This window comes from Coregonus lavaretus (genome assembly GCF_964263955.1).
Source record: "Coregonus lavaretus genome assembly, chromosome: 16".
NCBI classification, from domain to species: domain Eukaryota; kingdom Metazoa; phylum Chordata; class Actinopteri; order Salmoniformes; family Salmonidae; genus Coregonus; species Coregonus lavaretus.
Window position 1 is genome coordinate 13,520,383 of NC_140003.1, and position 20,985 is coordinate 13,541,367.

The following is a 20,985-nucleotide window of genomic DNA, read 5'->3' on the forward strand; positions in this document are numbered from 1 at the left end:
TAAGCGCTGTCAAAGTAATATTGGTTTAAGTGCATGCCACAATTTCAGTTTATAATAAAGTTTTTAAAAAATCTATAAACAATAAAGGTTTGGGGGAGCGTGGTGCCATCGATAATATTTTAATATGTATGTTACTTGCAATGGTTGCCATGTTTCCAGTATTGTGAGCTGTGTTACCCGTAATCACATACTGTAATAGAACATTACTTCCATTCCCACCATGGGGAAATAAAGTCCCACTGAGAAAACACATAGGCCTGCTGGCTGTCATTGTAGCAGGGAAAGAAGAGGCACGTTCAACATCGCTCTGGTCCAGGGCGGTAGTGCCCGTTCGAATGCACACTAACGTCCTGGACCAGAGCGAAGTTCGACAATACATTTTAGAAGCACATGTTTATACTGCATATACTGTATAAAGGTGGACTAGTTTATTCCAACAAAATCCTATTGCACAAATTATGTAAAGGTCTAGTAATTTACAAGGCACACACAGGCAAACGACATATCATATCACTCATTCATGAATAATCACCCTAGTTTAATCCAAAGTATATTATAGAACTGTGCAGTGAACTGATTGTCAGTAATCACATTGTACAAATTTGGCTTGATTCTGAAATGTGGGCTCTTCAGAGCAGGGGAGAATGAAGGCCGACCGCGGTACTGCAGGCATTGTTTCCAGAAAACAGGATCCCCATTATAGTGAATGGGGAAATGGCGATCTTTGTGGTCAATATTCGTGGATATAAAAACATTTTCCGAACACAATCATGGTACGAATAATTGTTTATATTTCACCAGATGTATGTCTTTGAAGCGATTACTTTAAAATCACACACAGACAAAGTTATAAGGATGATTTACTTGTTAACGGTAGCCTGTAGTACCTCGTCGGCCTTCAACTTGAGGTTCTTCATGAGGAGGCTGCACTGAGCTAGCCTGCAACGTCACTTCCTGGAGTAGCTCAAACTGTGCATGCAATGTTTCCAAAAAGTCCTCCATGTAGCAAGATGGCGACATGCTGAAATGACACTTCCTGATCATCAAATGTGCCACTGACCATTCTCATAGGAAACAATTGGGTGACGTCATCGATGGCTTTGTCCGTATTTGTTTACAGTCTGCTTCAGAGTAAGGCATTACTGATTACTCGTGCACCAATCCATCACTGAGTGGCAGTCCAACGGCCAATAGCGGTCTTCAGGCTTCTGTTGGGCATGACCAGAGTGGTTGGTAAAGGTAGGTTGGTCATGGGACTGGAACGGTTCTTAGCGCTGATCCAACTCTCAATGGCCTCTCTCTCATAGGAATATCCATCTGTTGATTTCAGACACATTTTATACATCAGACAGTGACATAATTACTTTTATAGGCTACATACAGTATAATGTGAGTTGGAGCAGGAAAGTGCAGATTTCTATTTTTTTTAAACAATAACAAATGGGCTACATTAGCATTGACGAACAAGGACATGTATACAGTGCATTCGGAAAGTATTCAGACCCCTTCACTTTTTCCACATTTTATTACGTTAACCCCTTTATTCTAAAATGGATTAAATGTTTTTTTTTCTCATCAATCCACACACAATACCCCATAATGACAAAGCAAAAAACTGTTTTTTTAGAAATGTTTGCAAATGTATAAAAAAATAAAATACCTTATTTAAATAAGTATTCAGACCCTGTGCTATGAGACGCTCAGGTGCATCCTGTTGCCATTGATCATCCTTGAGATGTTTCTACAACTTGATTGGAGTCCACCTGTGGGAAATTCAATTGATTGGACATGATTCGGAAAGGCACACACCTGTCTATATAAGGTCCCAGAGTTGACAGTGCATGTCAGAGCAAAAACCAAGCCATGAGGTCGAAGGAATTGTCCGTAGAGCTCAGAAACAGGATTGTGTCGAGGCACAGATCTGGGGAAGGGTACCAAAATATTTCTGCAGCATTGAAGGTCCCCAAGGACACAGTGGCCTCCATTATTCTTAAATGGAAGAAATTTGGAACCACCAAGATTCTTCCTAGATCTGGCCTCCTGGCCAAAACTGAATAATCGGGGGAGAAAGGCCGTGGTCAGGGAGGTGACCAAGAACCCGATGGTCACTCTGACAGAGCACCAGAGTTCCTCTGTGGAGATGAACGGAGCAAAGTACAGAGATCCTTGATGAAAACCTGCTCCAGAGCGCTCAGGACCTCAGACTGGGGCGAAGATTCACCTTCCAACAGGACAACAACCCTAAGCACACAGCCAAGACAACGCAGGAGTGGCTTCGGGACAAGTCTCTGAATGTCCTTGAGTGGCCCAGCCAGAGCCCGGACTTGAACCCGATCGAACATCTCTGGAGAGACCTGAAAATAGCTGTGCAGCGACGCTCCCCATCCAAGCTGACAGAGCTTGAGAGGCTCTGCAGAGAAGAATGGGAGAAACTCCCCAAATACAGGTGTGCAAAGCTTGTACCGTCATACCCAAGAACACACGAGGCTGTAATCGCTGCCAAAGGTGCTTCATCAAAGTACTGAGTACAGGGTCTGAATACTTATGTAAATCTGATATTTCCGTTTTTGCTTTGTCATTATGGGGTATTTTGTGTAGATGGATGAGGGGAAAAAACAATTTAATACATTTTAGAATAAGGCTGTAACGTAACAAAATGTGGAAAAGGGGATTGGGTCTGAATACTTTCCAAATGCACTGTATGGTTGTGTTTAGACAGGCAACCCAATTCTGATCTTTTTTCCCCTAATTAGTATTTTGACAAATCTCTGATCTTTTCACGTCAGATCTTTTTCAGAGCTGATCTGATTGGTCAAAAGACCAATTCATAAAAAAATATCAAAATTGGGCTGCCTGTCTAAACGCAGCCTATGTGGGACAGATGTTTTTATGTCCTCTCCCTCACCTGCAGCAATGACAGGGTCCTTCATCACCTCTCTGGTGATTGGACAGAGGAACTCATCTGGGGCATCTAGTCCCGTCAACTCTGCCTTCAGAGCTTCCACCTTCCTCAGGACTTTACCACGGAGACCCACCGACTCTAGCAAAACAATGGCAACATACAAAACTATACTGAACAAACATATAAACGCAACATGTAAAGTGTTGGTCCCATGTTTCATGAGCTGAAATCAAAGATCCCAGAAATGATCCATATGCACAAAAAGCTTATTTCTCTCAAATGTTGTGCACAAATTAGTTTACATCCCTGTTTGTGAGCATTTCTCTTTTGCCAAGATAATCCATCCATCTGACAGTTGTGGCATATCAAGAACCTCATTAAACAGCATGATCATTACACAGGTGCACCTTGTGCTGGGGACAAAAGGCCACTCTAAAATGTGCAGTTATGTCACACAACACAATGCCACAGATTGGCATGCTGACTGCAGGAATGTCCACCAGAGCTGTTGCCAGATAATTTAATGTTAATTTCTCTACCATAAGTGTAACCAAGCCAGCCCAGGACCAAGGAATGATCATCTCCCCAATCAGACGGTTTTGACTAGATGATATACAGCTACGGACAGAAAGTTACTTTTCGTAGCAGGTTAAGAGAATTACGTTAAGGTTAGGAAAAGGGTTAGGTTTAGCTAAAATGCAAAAATTCTCCCAGACGCGACCTGAACATGCAACTTTTTTACCGTAGCTTCATACCATCTAGCAGCAACCCAATCAGGCCTCTTCCTATGGAAGACCTTGCTCCTACATATGGAACGCTCTGTTTGTTAATCAGGGTTCTGCCGTTGCCTAGTGCCTTGGCGCTCAAGCGAAACAGATCCACACACACACACGCGCACTTAGGCTAGGAACTGACAGACAGCTGTGTTGGTGGCGTGGAAGACAGAAACCACACCACCTGCCACACATCAGTGAGATTATGGCACTAGGTTATGATGACTTTAGTGTCTTGGTAGAGTTAATTAGCCAGAACCTGCAATCAGGGGCCACATGAGACTGGGGAGCAAACTCAACCAATGTGATTGGAGGAAACTCAGTGCAGATACAGCACTATAGATAGATAGGGCACTGCAATCACAAAAGGTCAAATCCCAGTGGGCACTGTAGTGGGGAAAAGTGCTCAATCAAAATGTGTTCGTCCAATCAGACTTGCTGAACCCATTAGTCATACAATTAACTAATGTGGATAAGGGAATTGCTAAACTCTGAGCAATATTTACAGTATCTTGCTTTGTGCCTGCATTGCAGCAAATGAGGTGACATTCATGATTGTTTGCAAAATACACTTTGTAACTTCACCGTTTGCATTTTGACAATCACAGCACCAAGACTACATTGGGGTACATTGACAAACCACCATAAACCTGCAATGCAGCGGACTGATGTTTGCTGTAGTTGGGGGTTGTTGTACCAGAGAAGCTAGTCCCTAAAGAGAACACATGTCCTACTGTGCTGCACCGAGGTGCTGTTCTCTCTGTGGGTGTGATACATAATTCTCCCTAAGCCCCTAGAGCAGGGATCATCAACTAGATTCAGCCGTGGGCCAATTTATTTCTTGAGAGGATGGTCAGGGGGCCAGAACATAATTACAAATATCTTCAGGAAATCATAATGTGGGTTAGTGTGGACAGCGGAAAGGAAAGTGGATTTTTAGAAATGTATTGTTTCCTCAGTCCTGATTAATTGGTAATGATTAATACTGATTCAGAAAACTATAGTCTTTATGGCACTATCTCAATCGATTGCAATACTATCACAGTGAAGACACAGAGTAAACATATAATTTTCTCTCTAGCTTGGATGGTTGAGGTAATAACATGCCATAGAAAATGTAAGACACTAGGTCCTGTCCAAATCCACAAAACTCATTTTCGGAGGGATTATCTAATTATTTTCTAACTATTTTAACATCTATGGTCATCTGATGGCTTTTGGGAAATTGTCTGAAGCAAATTATATAAGCAAGTAATATCCAATGGGACATTTTGGAAGTAGTAATGTCACAGCTTGGCAGCCCCAAAGCAGATTACTATTTGATTTTGGGAGCATTGTGGGAATATTAGAACACAGATAAAAGCCTCTGTGGCATGTATTCCATTCCAATAGAACTGCATAATACAGGATAATACAGTAAATCCTATGGATCTATTCCTGCATCCCGTCATTACTAATGAGGAGTGGAAATGCCAGGTCACAGGTCAGACATGCCTGAGATCTGTGTGTTGTGCTGTGAATAGGGTGGCAAAATGGTTTTACAGAAATCCTGGTTGGAGGATTTTGGATATCCTGCTTACATGTATTCCCTCCTGAGTCCTGATTTTGGGAATCTTCCAACCCGCAGTGTTTCCCAGCTGCACCGCTGAAAAATTGTTGCCGCCACACCCACATTTTTTACTAAATTAATCTGGATGTAAATACGCTTTCAGTGTAAACTTAAATAACTAAAACCAGTCAGAAAGTTTGTAGAAAATATAATTTACCTATATATTTAAAAAAATATATATAATCTTTGAGAACTACAAATCACCTAAATAAAAGCTAAAACGATGAAACCAATAAATAAAATGAATTTAGGAGTACTTTTGGCATGGCTGGATTACTGACCATGCTCAGAGTCCCCGATTGGGGTCCCCATTGATTTGGTTATAACCTTTGAGCATAAGAACACATAATTAGCCATGGCAAAATGTGTAGAATTACAGGAAATTTGCTTTCACACTGCAACATTTTCTGTCAGCTCCATGGCAACGTGTAGAATTGCAGCAACATTTTCTTTAAAATTGCAATATTTTCTCTCAGCACCATGGAAAAATGTAGACTTGCAGGAAAGTAGCTCCTTTTTTATCCAGAAAAAACTTTGCTATTACTGCTGCCTGATATGAAAAATATGAAGAAAATATATGTATATATATATATAAAATGTATGCACTCACTAAATGTAAGTCGCTCTGGATAAGAGCGTCTGCTAAATGACTAAATTGTACAAATGTAAAATAATATGGTATGGTCCCATGTATAGGCTATGGTAAAAGAGTCAACCCTAAAATAATTATAGATAGATGGTGTCAGCATCATTTGATTTTCATTCATTTTGGAGTAGAATGTCCTTTTAAAAAGTGACCTTCTCAAACTCCTACAAAAAAAGTATCCCCTCCTTCCACCGCCTTTGCAAAACAAATGATAAATTATTCTCAGAAAATGGTGCCGGAGAAGATGTCTGCCGTTTTACAGCCCTCTAACCAATTGTACTATTATGTGTGTTTTTCCGCATTATTTGTAATTTATTTTGTACATAATGTTTCTGCCATCGTCTCTTATAACCAAAAAGAGCTTCTGGATATCAGGACAGCGATTACTCACCTCGTATTGGACTAATAATTTTTCTTCAACGAGGCGGCCGCGAAGGATATCCTACAGACACCCGACAAGGCCCAAATCCCCGTCATTCGCATGAGGAAGAGACAGAGATATCGTGGACGTAGGTCGGGGTGCCTTGTAAGGATCCGACGGCGAGCGAGTAAACTGCCGCTCCCATCAATCCTATTAGCCAATCTTCAATCATTGGAAAATAAATTGGATGACCTAAGATTACGGTTATCCTACCAACGGGACATTAAAAACTGTAATATCTTATGTTTCACCGAGTCGTGGCTGAACGACGACATGGATAACATACAGCTACATCGGCAGGATAGAACGGCTGACTCCGGTAAGATAAGGGGTGGCGGTCTGTGTATATTTGTAAACAACAGTTGGTGCACAAAATCAAATCCTAAGGAAGTCTCGAGGTTTTGCTCGCCTGAGGTAGAGTATCTTATGATAAGCTGTAGACCACACTATTTACCAAGAGAGTTTTCATCTATATTTTTCATAGCTGTCTATTTACCACCACAAACCAATGCTGGCATTAAGATTGCACTGAATGAGCTGTATAAGGCCATAAGTCAACAGGAAAACGCTCATCCAGAGGCAGCGCTCCTAGTGGCCGGGGACTTTAATGCAGGGAAACTTAAATCCGTTCTACCTAATTTCTACCAGCATGTTAAATGTGCAGCCAGAGGAAAAAAAACTCTAGACCACCTTTACTCCACACACAGAGACGCATACAAAGCTCTCCCTCGCCCTCCATTTGGCAAATCTGACCATAACTCTATCCTCCTGATTCCTGCTTATAAGCAAAAACTAAAGCAGGAAGCACCAGTGACTAATAATAAAGTGGTCAGATGACGCAGATGCTAAGCTACAGGACTGTTTTGCTAGCACAGACTGGAACATGTTCCGGGATTCTTCAGATAGCATTGAGGAGTACACCACATCAGTCACTGGCTTCATCAATAAGTGCATCGATGATGTCGTCCCCACAGTGACCGTATGTACATACCCCAACCAGAAGCCATGGATTACAGGAAACATCCGCACTGAGCTAAAGGGTAGAGCTGCCGCTTTCAAGGAGCGGGACTCTAACCCGGACGCTTATAAGAAATCCCGCTATGCCCTCCGACGAACCATCAAACAGGCAAAGAGTCAATACAGGACTAAGATTGAATCGTACTACACCGGCTCTGACGTTTGTCGGATGTGGCAGGGCTTGAAAACTATTACAGACTACAAAGGGAAGCACAGCCGCAAGCTTCCCAGTGACACAAGCCTACCAGACGAGCTAAACCACTTCTATGCTCGCTTCGAGGCAAGCAACACTGAAGCATGCATGAGAGCACCAGCTGTTCCGGATGACTATGTGATCACGCTCTCCGTAGCCGATGTGAGTAAGACTTTTAAGCAAGTCAACATTCACAAGGCTGCAGGGCCAGACGGATTACCAAGACGTGTACTCCGAGCATGTGCTGACCAACTGCCAAGTGTCTTCACTGACATTTTCAACATGTCCCTGACTGAGTCTGTAATACCAACATGTTTCAAGCAGACCACCATAGTCCCCGTGCCCAAGGACACTAAGATAACCTACCTAAATGACTACCGACCCGTAGCACTGACGTCTGTAGCCATGAAGTGCTTTGAAAGGCTGGTCATGGCTCACATCAACACCATTATCCCAGAAACCCTAGACCCACTCCAATTTGCATACCGCTCCAACAGATCCACAGATGATGCAATCACTATTGCACTCCACACTGCCCTTTCCCACCTGGACAAGAGGAACACCTACATGAGAATGCTATTCATTGACTACAGCTCAGCATTCAACACCATAGTGCCCTCAAAGCTCTTCACTAAGCAAAGGATCCTGGGACTAAACACCTCCCTCTGCAACTGGATCCTGGACTTCCTGACGGGCCGCCCCCAGGTGGTAAGGGTAGGTAACAACACATCTGCCACACTGATCCTCAACACGGGGGCCCCTCAGGGGTGCGTGCTCAGTCCCCTCCTGTACTCCCTGTTCACCCATGACTGCATGGCCAGGCACGACTCCAACATCATCATTAAGTTTGCCGACGACACAACAGTGGTAGGCCTGATCACTGACAACGATGAGACAGCCTATAGGGAGGAGGTCAGCGACCTGGCCGTGTGGTGCCAGGATAACAACCTCTCCCTCAACGTGACCAAGACAAAGGAGATGATTGTGGACTACAGGAAAAAAAAAGAGGACTGAGTACGCCCCCATTCTCATCGACGGGGCTGTAGTGGAACAGGTTGAGAGCTTCAAGTTCCTTGGTGTCCACATCACCAACGAACGATCATGGTCCAAACACACCAAGACAGTCGTGAAGAGGGCACAACAAAGCCTATTCCCCCTCAGAAGACTGAAAAGATTTGGCATGGGTCCTCAGATCCTCAAAAAATTCTACAGCTGCACCATCGAGAGCATCCTGACTGGTTGCATCACCGCCTGGTATGGCAACTGCTTGGCCTCCGACCGACCGTCATAGACTGTTCTCTCTGCTACCGCACGGCAAGCGGTACCGGAGTGCCAAGTCTAGGTCCAAAATACTTCTCAACAGCTTCTACCCCCAAGCCATAAGACTCCTGAACAGCTAATCATGGCTACCCGGACTATTTGCACTGCCCCCCCACCCCATCCTTTTTACGCTGCTGCTACTCTGTTAATTATTTATGCATAGTCACTTTAACTCTACCCACATGTACATATTACTTCAACTACCTCAACTAGCCGGTGCCCCCACACATTTACTCTGCACCGGTACCCCCCTGTATATATAGCCTCTCTACTGTTATTTTATTTAACTTCTGCTCTTTTTTCTCAACACTTTTTTGTTGTTGTTTTATTTTACTTTTTTATTAAAAATAAATGCACTGTTGGTTAAGGGCTGTAAGTAAGCATTTCACTGTAATGTCTGCACCTGTTGTATTCGGCGCATGTGGCCAATAACATTTGAATTGATTTGATATAGAAGAAACACTGAACCCTGTTTCTGGAAAATCTGGGAATTTGGGGAACATTACCGGAATTGTGCAACCCTAGTTGTGAATTCCATGTCCTTACCAATGCTCAGCTCTGAGGCCATGGTCTCCTTGGTTAGACAGAGCAGCTCAGGGCCGTCTATGTTGTTGGTTGTGAAGGTGGTGACCAGCTCCTCCAGACCCTCCTCATTCAGCCAGGCCAACACATCCTCCTCGGACCAGTCGCTCACCAGCAGCCTGGAGTGACCTGGCAGCTTTCTTCCTGCTCCTGTGGAACACACACAAACACAGGAAGGGAGGAAGGGCCCCCTCCTCGAGTCCTTCACCCCCGCCAGTCTCCTGCAATACTACATATCAGATCCCTACAAACACGTCCCACACATTCCACACAAAGAAGACCCTCCATCGGTGCTGATAGCAAATGACCACTCATTCTAGTATGCAGAGATAAAAGCCAACCAGTGCTTCCTAACCTGTCACCCAATTATACGTCCTCTTTTTATCAACAGTGCTTTAATCACATTTGCATGCCCTGGGAATATTTATCAGCTTCGGAGCCTCCCCCCCCCCCGACAAGTTTGTGTTTTTCTGGCCTTTGCAGGCACACTGTTCATCAGAGGCAACCTTCATATGACATTGCGCGAGCTGCTATCATTTTTCATGTATCGTTAAGATAAAATACAGTGTTGTGTGCTGCGCTCGCTAATGACACCTCATAGCACTTCATGCTTTACATTTCCTATCATTAGGCAGCTGAGTGATAACAGTGGGGACTACTGGAGCTATTTCTCATTCATGTGGCATTGTTTGCTTTTCCTCACCTCTCTCACTCCCTTCACGTCACCCTCCATCTCTCGCTATCTGTTATCCTAGTCATTCACAATCGCTTCCTTGCCCATCTGGCCAAAATAACACCACCACTGACTTCCCCACTGAATTTCCCTCTCAGAAGCATACATGTGGATGGGGGCTTAATGATGTTATGTGAAACAGCAGCAACACTATCAACCGAAACATACCAGAACATTAGTAAAGTAAGTGTCCTCTTGTCAAATCTGCTTGTACTGTACAGTAACACCTCCCCCCTCCATAGTCCAGGCCCATAGAGGTGGGAATCTGAGTCTACGTCCCAAATGGCACCCTATGGACCTTGGTCAAAAGTAGTGCACTATACAAGGAATAGGGTGCTATTTGGGACTCAGGGGAAGGTTATGTCAATATCCTTGAAGCTTCTGGGAGCCTAGCTGACTGGGGGGTTAGGGAAGCTCTGCCAAGACTGGAGAGGTTCCACTCTTGGACTGGCTCCTCATCATCATCTGTCACTTTACAAGTCATCATCATTTATTTTAATGCCTCCTCCACTCATTGAGGCCTCCAGACATCTCATCCATTTATTGGCACAGTATCTGGCTCCAGGGTGATGTTTCCCCTATGTATATATCTAGGATCAGTTTCCGCTCACCTAATCCTAACCCCATTAGTGGGGAAAATGCTAAACTAACCTAAGATCACCATCTATGGGTAGTATCTGGAGACTGCTGCTCCTGACTGTCCCATCATGCACTGGAATGAATGATAAGACATATTCCTGTGTGTTCTTACCTTGGCATGAAGGGTTCCTGGATTCAGCTAGAAGTCACAAGAAAACACAAAATGAATCACTTTCAAAGGAGAATGTGTTCATAGAGCGATAGAGAGAGCTTGGAATGTGCTCTGTCAACGTGCCTACTCTCAGAAGGAAACCCTCTGTTGAATACTCTAGTCTAGCTTGGCCCCCTGATGTCTGAAGACACGGCTACATTCTGGTGCAGTGCCTTTTTATTAAGTGTTTTTGTGTTTAAGACATTTCATCTTATTTCTCTCTGTCTCGCCATTGTGCCCTCTGCAAGTGTGGCACTGTGGGGCTTAGAGGTTAGACGAGGCCATTTGGGATCTCACCACCTAGGGTCAGAGCCAGCCTGCTAATGATTATTAAAGAGACATTTTTTAAAAATTCTACTTCATATTCATCATCTCTAGCACCACCCCAACGTCAACATATGTGAAAATGGTGCGTTTCTATGTTTTGTAGTAAAAAATCTAGAAGAAAGTGTTTCCAATGACATCATCGGTGTGCATCATGTGATTTTAACGAATTATGAGTAGGCATTGCCTACTAATTGTCTACTAATTGGTTGATGATGTCATTGGAAACACTTATCTTCAACTATCTTTTTTTACTTTGCTGGAGATGAATACGTATGTCTTTAGTCTGGCCCACTCAGCACAGCAGGCACACGACTCCTCCAGTCCCAGAGGAGCCTCTCCCACTGGGGCTACATTCCCACTACACTCCCTTGGGAACTGGCTGTCTGGCTCACACAAAATGGCTGCTGGTCTTTGAGTGGTACATTAGAGAACATCAGGCTACTACCTACCCTGCCCGCTGTCTCCATCTGCTATCCTCCACACGTTGACCTTTTTGTCCATGGAGCCAGTAGCCATCAAGGGCAGGGTTGGAGAGAAGGCACAGACTGTCACAAAGCTAAGAGAGGGAGGGAGGGAATAGGAATTCATTGTCTTTGAAGGCATACAGTTACACTGAGTTATATAACTATATAAATATATAAGGGGGTAACAGGCAGGTCAGGCTGGTACCTCTCATGCCGTTTCAAAGTGTGAAGAAGGACTCCATCGCTCTACAAAGGAAGAAATAAACAAACATTGACAAAGCAGAATGTCTGGCATTTCTCACTGTTTAGAGACTGTGATTTGTACGAGGGAAACAGTGGTGTTTGTGTGGATGGATACATCTGTTTAAAAAGCAAAACACAACTTACTAAGACCACACCAAAGGTTTTACATACCGCATTGTACACCGTCGCTGTTTTATCCACTGAGCTGTTGAATTGATTTCAACAGCTCATCAGTACAAGATACAAACAAATAATGACACATAAAACAATTGTATTTTCCCATTAAGTGCAGAAATTAAGCAAAAACTTCTACTTCACCAAACAGACACAAGCATGAATGAGATTGAAGCCTCACTCACAGAGCAGAATGTTGTAACAGAGTAGAGACCCCTAGTGGTCCAATAGGATAACAGCAGTATTTAAAAGCAACAATGGATGTTTCTACTTGATTATACTAACAGTGCTTATTCCTACTGAACAGGGATGTAAGAAATATTTGGTCACACCTTACATTACAGTGATGCTATTACTGTGTAATTATTCCTACAAGTACCCTAGAGTAGCGTTAGGGCAATGCCAAAATTAGGGTTAGGGTAGTTCCCCACTGGGCACAGACATCAATTCAAAGTCTATTCCATGTTGGTTCAACGTATTTTCATTGAAATTATGTGGAAACAACGTTGATTCAACAGTGTGTGCCAAGTGGGTCTGGTCTAGGGCGTTCGTGTGGCTTGCGTTAGGATAGCTCTGGTCCAGGGTGTTCATGCCGCTTGCAATCTGCACAAACGCCCTGGACCAGAGCTATGGTTACATTTTACATTTTAGTCATTTAGCAGACGCTCTTATCCAGAGTGAGTGCATACTTTTTTTGTTGTTGTTGTTCTTACTGGCCCCCCGTGGGAATACCTGTGATGGTTAGGGATAAGGATCATGAGAGGACTAACATCAGAGCATACATGGAGGATGGATGGTCTTACCCTGAGACAAGCAACTCTCCGTCAGATGAGAAGGCACAGGAGAGCACAGGGGCCGACTGGCCAGTCAGAGTGTGAAGCAGCTTCATCTCACAGGCTGGGAATCAATAACACACAAAGAGCTCGTGTAGAGAAAACCTCACCACCCACACCCCACTGTCTATCTGTCCCACTGACCACCCCTCTGACCATCCCTGCAACCCTTCCCTTGACCGGATTAACAACTCACTGTCCATTTAGGAGTCAGCTACACACTATACACACTGGATTCCAATTCAGTAATGCCACATCATTTACTTGCAGGTTGACAACTGAGCACTGTGGTAAGGCTGTTGTTGTCCTTTTCCAAATTCATCTTATCTATATGACATTTTCCCCTCCTGGCAAGTCATTCAAAATCACTAATTGCTTATTTTTAATTGAGCCTTTACAGGCTGAGTAAGTAGTTATGGCCATGTGGCTATTAAAATTCACAGTGAATGAAGAGATAAGATAGAAAAAACATATTTCTAAAACGCACAACAAAATAAACCCTACAGGACAATTAAGAGGAAACGCATGAATAATAACACATCAGCTATAGGAAGCAGAAGCAGAATGCCAGTTGAATTGAAAGGTTACTGACACAAAAGAGAACTGAAAAATGATGACTATAAAAAATTCCACCCATGCGGCTAAACCCATCTGCAAAACACAATTTCCTGTGAATGTGGAACAATAACCATGCGAGGCACAGCACCTGCACTTTGCAGCAGGCAGCCTATTCTGCAGCCTGTGAGAGGTACGTGTTCTCTGGTTTTATTCCCTGTGTTTCTGTGTGCTCCCTTCAGTGTGCTGCGGCTGCTGCTCTAGGACAAAGGCACCACAACACATCCATGTGGAACACCACTCAGGACGCACATCTCACCCAGGCACAGCTGTTTCCACAGCAACAGAGGCAGGTTAGTCAGGACCTGTACTGTACTATATAGGTAGCACAGGACAAGACCATCCACCAACACCTTCCAGAGCAGGGTTGGGCAATCATTTCGGCCCAAGAGCCACTTCGGGTATTCAAAATTATGTGGAGGGCCGCCCAGATTTATTTTCGGACTGATTTGTTCGTCAAAAGCAATTTGTGTACCAGAAAAATATCAGTTATTTTAAAACGTATAGATACATTGTAATTTCTACTTACTTTCTATCTAGTTTTAGATGTTCAAGAGTGGTCTGGAGTGTTTTTTAAACCCAAAATAATATCCCACCCCCCCCAAAGAAAAACGTGGGACGTATGTTACCCACCCCTGTTCCAGAGGCTAATACAAAGCCTGCTATTAGGCCATTCAGGACCATTCTAGCATTTGTGGCTTGTTCAAGGCCATGATTGTTTCCATTTGTTTGCCGCTCATTGGATTGTTGACTGTACTGTTCCGGAATGGGCAAATATATATATACACACACACATCAGACGCTCATCACAATCCAGAACATATAACTAGTATGTGTTGAAAATACCATAAAACACACTTTAAACAATGTTTGGGTACATTTATTACATTTTCATATTTGAAAGATATATATTTTAAGCCGACCGGATAGAGATTTAACACAAGCACAGCCAAACACGCGAGCACACACACACACACACACACACACACACACACACACACACACACACACACACACACACAACCTTGCTGGTCTGTTGTCAAATCTGATATGACTGAAAACAATCTATTATTAATGAGGATTATTTTCAGCACTGATGCGGTTTGTTCTAAACACTAATGCAATTATTTTATTCAGTGCAGATAATTCAAGGTTGTTGATGCTGTTCCCTATCTCTCTATCTATTCCCATGTGTGTGTGTGAATGAGAGAGAGCGAGAGAGGAAAGAAGAGAGAGAGAGACGGCCTGGGGTGAATAGAGGCCAGGCCAGCTTACCTGCTGCACCATGCTGAGATACGATCCATACCTTCAGTTGACTGTCCTGTCCACAGGAGGCCAATCGAAACTCCACTGAACTGAGATCTGTGGAGCAGAGGAACAAACCCGGCACATTAGCCCTCCATCAGAACAATAATGTTAACTTGTTAACAACCCATCACAATAGGACACAAATGACTGTTGCCTATCATTTGAACTGCTGGGCAACAATGACAATACATTTCAGGCAATTTCTAGAATTCAACTGTGACAATCATAAATGGATTGCATTGATAATAGGAACGGATTATGTTACTGATTGATGAAAGAGTAAATCATGTTTCACCAGTTTAATAAATGAATAGCTGTGAGCGATTGGAACATCTAATCATAATCAAACATTATAATCGTTTTTTCTTTATTCAGGGCCCCACAGAGACTACAGTGAAGCTCTAGGAATGCCATAAAATAGGGGTTTCTAAATAAATCAACTTATAGTCTGAATTTGAACTCTCCATACTATGTCTGCGTCCCAAATGGCACCCTATTCCATTTATAGCTCACTTCTTTTGACCAGGGCCCATAGGGACACACTGTCAGGTCCATAATTATTGGCACCTTTGATAAAGATGAGTAAAAAAAACGGTATAAATTAAATAATACAAATACTGAGCTACAGTGCCTTCAGAAAGTATTCATACCTCTTGACTTATTCCACATTTTGTTGTGTTACAGCCTGAATTCAAAATGAATAAATGTATTTTTTCTCACCCATTTACACACAATACCCCATAATGACTATGTGAAAACATGTTTTTAGCCATTTTTCCAAATGTATTGAAAATGAAATACAGAAATATCTCATTTACATAAGTAGTCACTCCCCTGAGTGCATACAGTACATGTTAGAAACACCATTGGTAGCGATTACAGCTGTGAGTCTTTCTGGGTAAGTCTAAGAGCTTTGCAAACCTGGAATTTACAATATTTTTAAATGATTCAAGCTCTGGCAAGTTGTTTGTTGGTCATTGCTAGACAGCCATTTTAAAGTCTTACCATTTACATAAGTATTCACACCCCTTTGCTATGGCACTCCAAATTGAGCTCAGGTGCATCCAATTTCCTTTGGTCATCCTTGAGATGTCACTACAACTTGATTGGAAACACACCTGTCTATATAAGGTCCCACAGTTGACAGTGTATCTCCGAGATAGAATTGTGATGAGGCATACAGTGGCTTGCGAAAGTATTCACCCCCCTTGGCATTTTTCCTATTTTGTTGCCTTACAACCTGGAATTAAAATTGATTTGGTTACATTGTAGAATAATAGTGAAAACATCAAAACTATGAAATAACACATATGGAATCACGTAGTAAACCAAAAAGTGTTAAACAAATCAAAATATATGTTATATTTGAGATTCTTCAAATAGCCACACTTTGCCTTGATGACAGCTTTGCACACTCTTGGCATTCTCTCAACCAGCTTCACCTGGAATGCTTTTCCAACAGTCTTGAAGGAGTTCCCAGATATGCTGAGCACTAGTTGGCTGCTTTTCCTTCACTCTGCGGTCCAACTCGTCCCAAACCATCTCAATTGGGTTGAGGTCGGGGGATTGTGGAGGCCAGGTCATCTGATGCAGCACTCCATCACTCTCCTTCTTGGTAAAATAGCCCTTACACAGCCTGGAGGTGTGTTGGGTCATTGTCCTGTTGAAAAACAAATGATAGTCCCACTAAACCCAAACCAGATGGGATGGCGTATCGCTTCAGAATGCTGTGGTAGCCATGCTGGTTAAGTGTGCCTTGAATTCTAAATAAATCACCCCCACACCATAACACCTCCTCCTCCATGCTTTACGGTGGGAAATACACATGCGGAGATCATCCGTTCACCCACACCGCGTCTCACAAAGACACAGCGGTTGGAAACAAAAATCTCAAATTTGGACTAATATCCATTAATATCCACTAATACCGGTCTAATATCCATTGCTTGTCTTTCTTGGCCCAAGCAGGTCTGTTCTTCTTATTGGTGTCCTTTAGTAGTGGTTTCTTTGCAGCAATTCGACCATGAAGGACTGATTCACACAGTCCCCTCTGAACAGTTGATGTTGAGATGTGTGTTACTTGAACTCTGTGAAGCATTTATTTGGGCTGCAATTTCTGAGGCTGGTAACTCTAATGAACTTATCCTCTGCAGCAGAGGTAACTCTGGGTCTTCCATTCCTGTGGCGGTCTTCATGAGAGCCAGTTTCATCATAGCGCTTGATGGTTTTTGCGACTGCACTTGAAGAAACGTTCAAAGTTCTCAATTGGTAGAGCATAGCACTTGTAACGCCAGGGTAGTGGGTTCGATCCCCGGGACCACCCATACGTAAAAATGTATGCGCACATGACTGTAAGTCGCTTTGGATAAAAGCGTCTGCTAAATGGCATATTATTATAATATTATTAAATGTTCCGTATTGACTGACCTTCATGTCTTAAAGTAATGATGGTCTGTCGTTTCTCTTTGCTTATTTGAGCTGTTCTTGCCATAATATGGACATCAGGTCTTTTACCAAATAGGGCTATCTTCTGTATACCTCCCCTACCTTGTCACAACACAACATTGGCTCAAACGCATTAAGAAGGAAAGACATTCCACAAATTAACTTTTAAGAAGGCACACCTGTTAATTGAACTGCATTCCAGGTGACTACCTCATGAAGCTGGTTGAGAGAATGCCAAGAGTGTGCAAAGCTGTCAAGGCAAAGGGTGGCTATTTGAAGAATCTCAAATATAAAATATATTTTGATTTGTTTAACACTTTTTTGATTACTACATGATTCCATATGTGTTATTTCATAGTTTTGATGTCTTCACTATTATTCTACAATGTAGAAAATAGTAAAAAATTAAGAAAAACCCTTAAATGAGTAGGTGTGTCCAAACTTATTACAGGTACTGTAAGTATTCAGACCCTTTGCTATGAGACTCGAAATTGAGCTCAGTTGCATCCTGTTTCTATTGATCATCCTTGAGATGTTTCTACAACTTGATTGGAGTCCACCTGTGGTCATTTGAATTGATTGGACATGATTTGGAAAGGCACACACCAGTCTATATAAGGTCCCACTGTTGACAGTAACAGTCAGAGCAAAAACCAAGCCATGAGGTCGAAGGAATTGTCCGTAGAGCTCCGAGACAGGATTGTGTCGAGGCACAGATCTGGGGAAGGGTACCAAAAAATGTATGCAGCATTGAAGGTCCCCAAGAACACAGTGGCCTCCATCATTCTTAAATGGAAGAAGTTTGGAACCACCAAGACTCTTCCTAGATCTGGCCGCCCGGCCAAACTGGGGTGAAAAGGGCCTTGGTCAGGGAGGTGGCCAAGAACCCGATGGTCACTCTGACAGTTCTCCAGAGTTCCTCTGTGGAGATGGGATAACCTTCCAGAAGGACATCCATCTCTGCAGCACTCCACCAATCAGGTCTTTATGGTAGAGTGGCCAGACGGAAGCCACTCCTCAGTAAAAGGCACATGACAGCCCGCTTGGAGTTTGCCAAAAGGCACCTAAAGGACTCTCAGACCATGAGAAACAAGATTCTCTGGTCTGATGAAACTAAGATTGAACTCTTTGGCCTGAATGCCAAGCATCACGTCTGAAGGAAACCTGGCACCATCCCTACGGTGAAGCACGGAGGTGGCAGCATCATGCTGTGGGGATGTTTTTCAGTGGCAGGTACTGGGAGACTAGTCAGGATCGAGGGAAAGATGAATGGAGTAAAGTACAGAGAGATCCTTGGTGAAAACCTGCTCCAGAGCGCTCAGGACTTCAGACAGGGGGCGAAGGTTCACCTTCCAACAGGACAATGACCCTAAGCACACAGCCAAGACAACGCAGGATTGGCTTTGGGACAAGTCTCTGAATGTCCTTGAGTGGACCAGCCAGAACCCGAAACTGAACCCGATCAAATATCTCTGGAGAGACCTTAAAATAGCTGTGCAGTGACACTCCCCATCCAACCTGACAGAGCTTGAGAGGATCTGCAGAGAAGTTGGGAGAAACTCCTCAAATACAGGTATGCCAAGCTTGTAGTGTCATACCCAAGAAGACTCAAGGCTGTAATCGCTGCCAAAGGTGCTTCAACAAAGTACTGAGTAAAGGGTCTGAATACTTATGTAAATGTGATCCGTTTTTTATTTTAATAAATGTGCTAAAATTTCTAAAAACCTGTTTTTGCTTTGTCATTATGGGGTATTGTGTGTAGATTGATTAGGGGGAAAAAACAATTTAATCAATTTTAGAATAAGGCTGTAACGTAACAAAATGTGGAAAAAGTAAAGGGGTCTTTCCAAATGCACTGTATATACGTTTTTTTTCTTTCAGTTGATACCTCAACTGGGCACTATCCCAATTTGTTGAAGAGAACAGTGACCCAAGGAGAGGATCAGGGACATAACTGTGCTATATTTTCATCTTACCAATGTCAAACTGGGGTGCAAACTGGCAGCAGGTCACCCCCATATCATGGGCATCCTTCTCTGCATAGAGCTGCTTCATGTCCAGATCCCACACTTTGATATCTCCAGATGTACATCCTGTCACAAACATCTGACCACACGGAGTGAAGCAGCACGCCGTCACCGTGGACTCTGTCACGGCCTTAGATCTGGGAAGTTGAACAATGGAATATGACGTACCAATTAAAGAGTAGGCCTATATACACTGATTTGGTTGGAGCAATGAGGACAAGCAATATAATGCTTTATTTGAGATTATTGAAGCTCATTGGGATTATTATTGTATTTAAAATATGTTTATCATCATAGGATATGTCTGTACAATATTCCGTAGACCTATACATTTGTTTTTCATTACTATTAAGATTGGTTCTCTAACGCCATCAGGACAATGCATTATAGGGATTAGTCTCATGATCTATAACCTACTTGCGTAATTTCTTAGTGTGGAAATCCCAAAGGGCCAATGTTCCATCTGATGCCCCTGAAAGCAGGAGGGAGGAGTAGGGAGACAGCGAGCATACCCTGACCGGGCTGCGTCCAGGATGCTCTAATTTTGCCGTTACCTCACCTGTTGCCATACTCCAAATGATAGTTGAAGCGTCTGTGGAACAGGTGACCAGGTAGATGCCACATACACTGAAACTGCAGCAGTGAACTCCATAGCCATGGCCGGACAGAGGCGAAAACGGCAGCTCCGAGAAGTCATTGGTGTTATAGATGCGTATGGTCTTATCCCCGGAGCAAGTCGCCAGTAGTGTGGGGGAGAAAGCGCACCAATTGACTTCATCTCGATGGTCCTGGAGCGTGCAGATTAATGACACCATTTTGTCCCAGTAGATGTTATTCCTCTAAATAAAAGTGAACAACCTTAGTTTACACTAGGTGGCGCAAAACACCCAGGCATTAACGGAACCAAAATTCTGTAGGCATCACTGAATATAGAAATAATATGCAATAATACATAACACAGCAATACGCCATAATCAGGTAGGTAGGTGCTACTCTCAGGTGTGTGCATGTGTTAAATCATTAAAGATAAAGCGTTTTATTAATGATATTGTTAATATTACCAAATCGAAAACTAGAAATCTTTGAAAATAAGAGTCGCTTACCTTTCTTGACCTGTTATCAGCATGCAAGTGATGTTGGTGCCAGGTGGAGCTTACCTTTTGTACACAATAAACCTCATGACCGATTGTTCAACACGTGACACTGGAATGTGTTAGGTCAATGTGCAGTTGGTAGCCTAGGTAGGAAATGTCCTTATATTTACGAACATGTTTCTCAAATATGATATAGACTCTGTCGAGGTAGAAAGGAATTGTAGCGCTCAACAAAAAAAGCAAAGATTTCTTTATTTTAGCTCACTTTAATCCATTGTACAGGATGCGGACAGGTGACTGACGTTTCGACGTCAAGAGTGAACTGACCATTGGATTTAGCTCCTATATATAGCGTAGTGTGCTATTGAGACACAATGTAAGAACATATTAATGATAATGTTTCAAGGTAAATGGCAAATTATAGAACAAAATATTACTAATAATACAATAAACAGTGTGTCTCGTTAAT

At 42.9% G+C, this 20,985-nt stretch overlaps 1 protein-coding gene across 1 annotated transcript; it reads right to left on the reverse strand.

The window, feature by feature from the left end:
• Positions 1-354: 354 nt before the first annotated feature.
• LOC311144138 (WD repeat, SAM and U-box domain-containing protein 1-like) lies at positions 355-20,624 on the reverse strand. Its single transcript, XM_084180129.1, has 12 exons — positions 20,580-20,624; positions 19,840-20,259; positions 19,372-19,559; positions 14,918-15,004; positions 12,998-13,091; positions 12,192-12,225; positions 11,983-12,023; positions 11,763-11,869; positions 10,948-10,974; positions 9,428-9,613; positions 2,906-3,040; positions 355-1,317 (listed from the first exon to the last, which is right to left on the reverse strand). The coding sequence occupies exons 1-12, from the start codon at positions 20,600-20,602 to the stop codon at positions 1,166-1,168; spliced, it is 1,494 nt and encodes a 497-aa protein (XP_084036255.1). The 5' UTR covers positions 20,603-20,624; the 3' UTR covers positions 355-1,165.
• Positions 20,625-20,985: the final 361 nt, after the last annotated feature.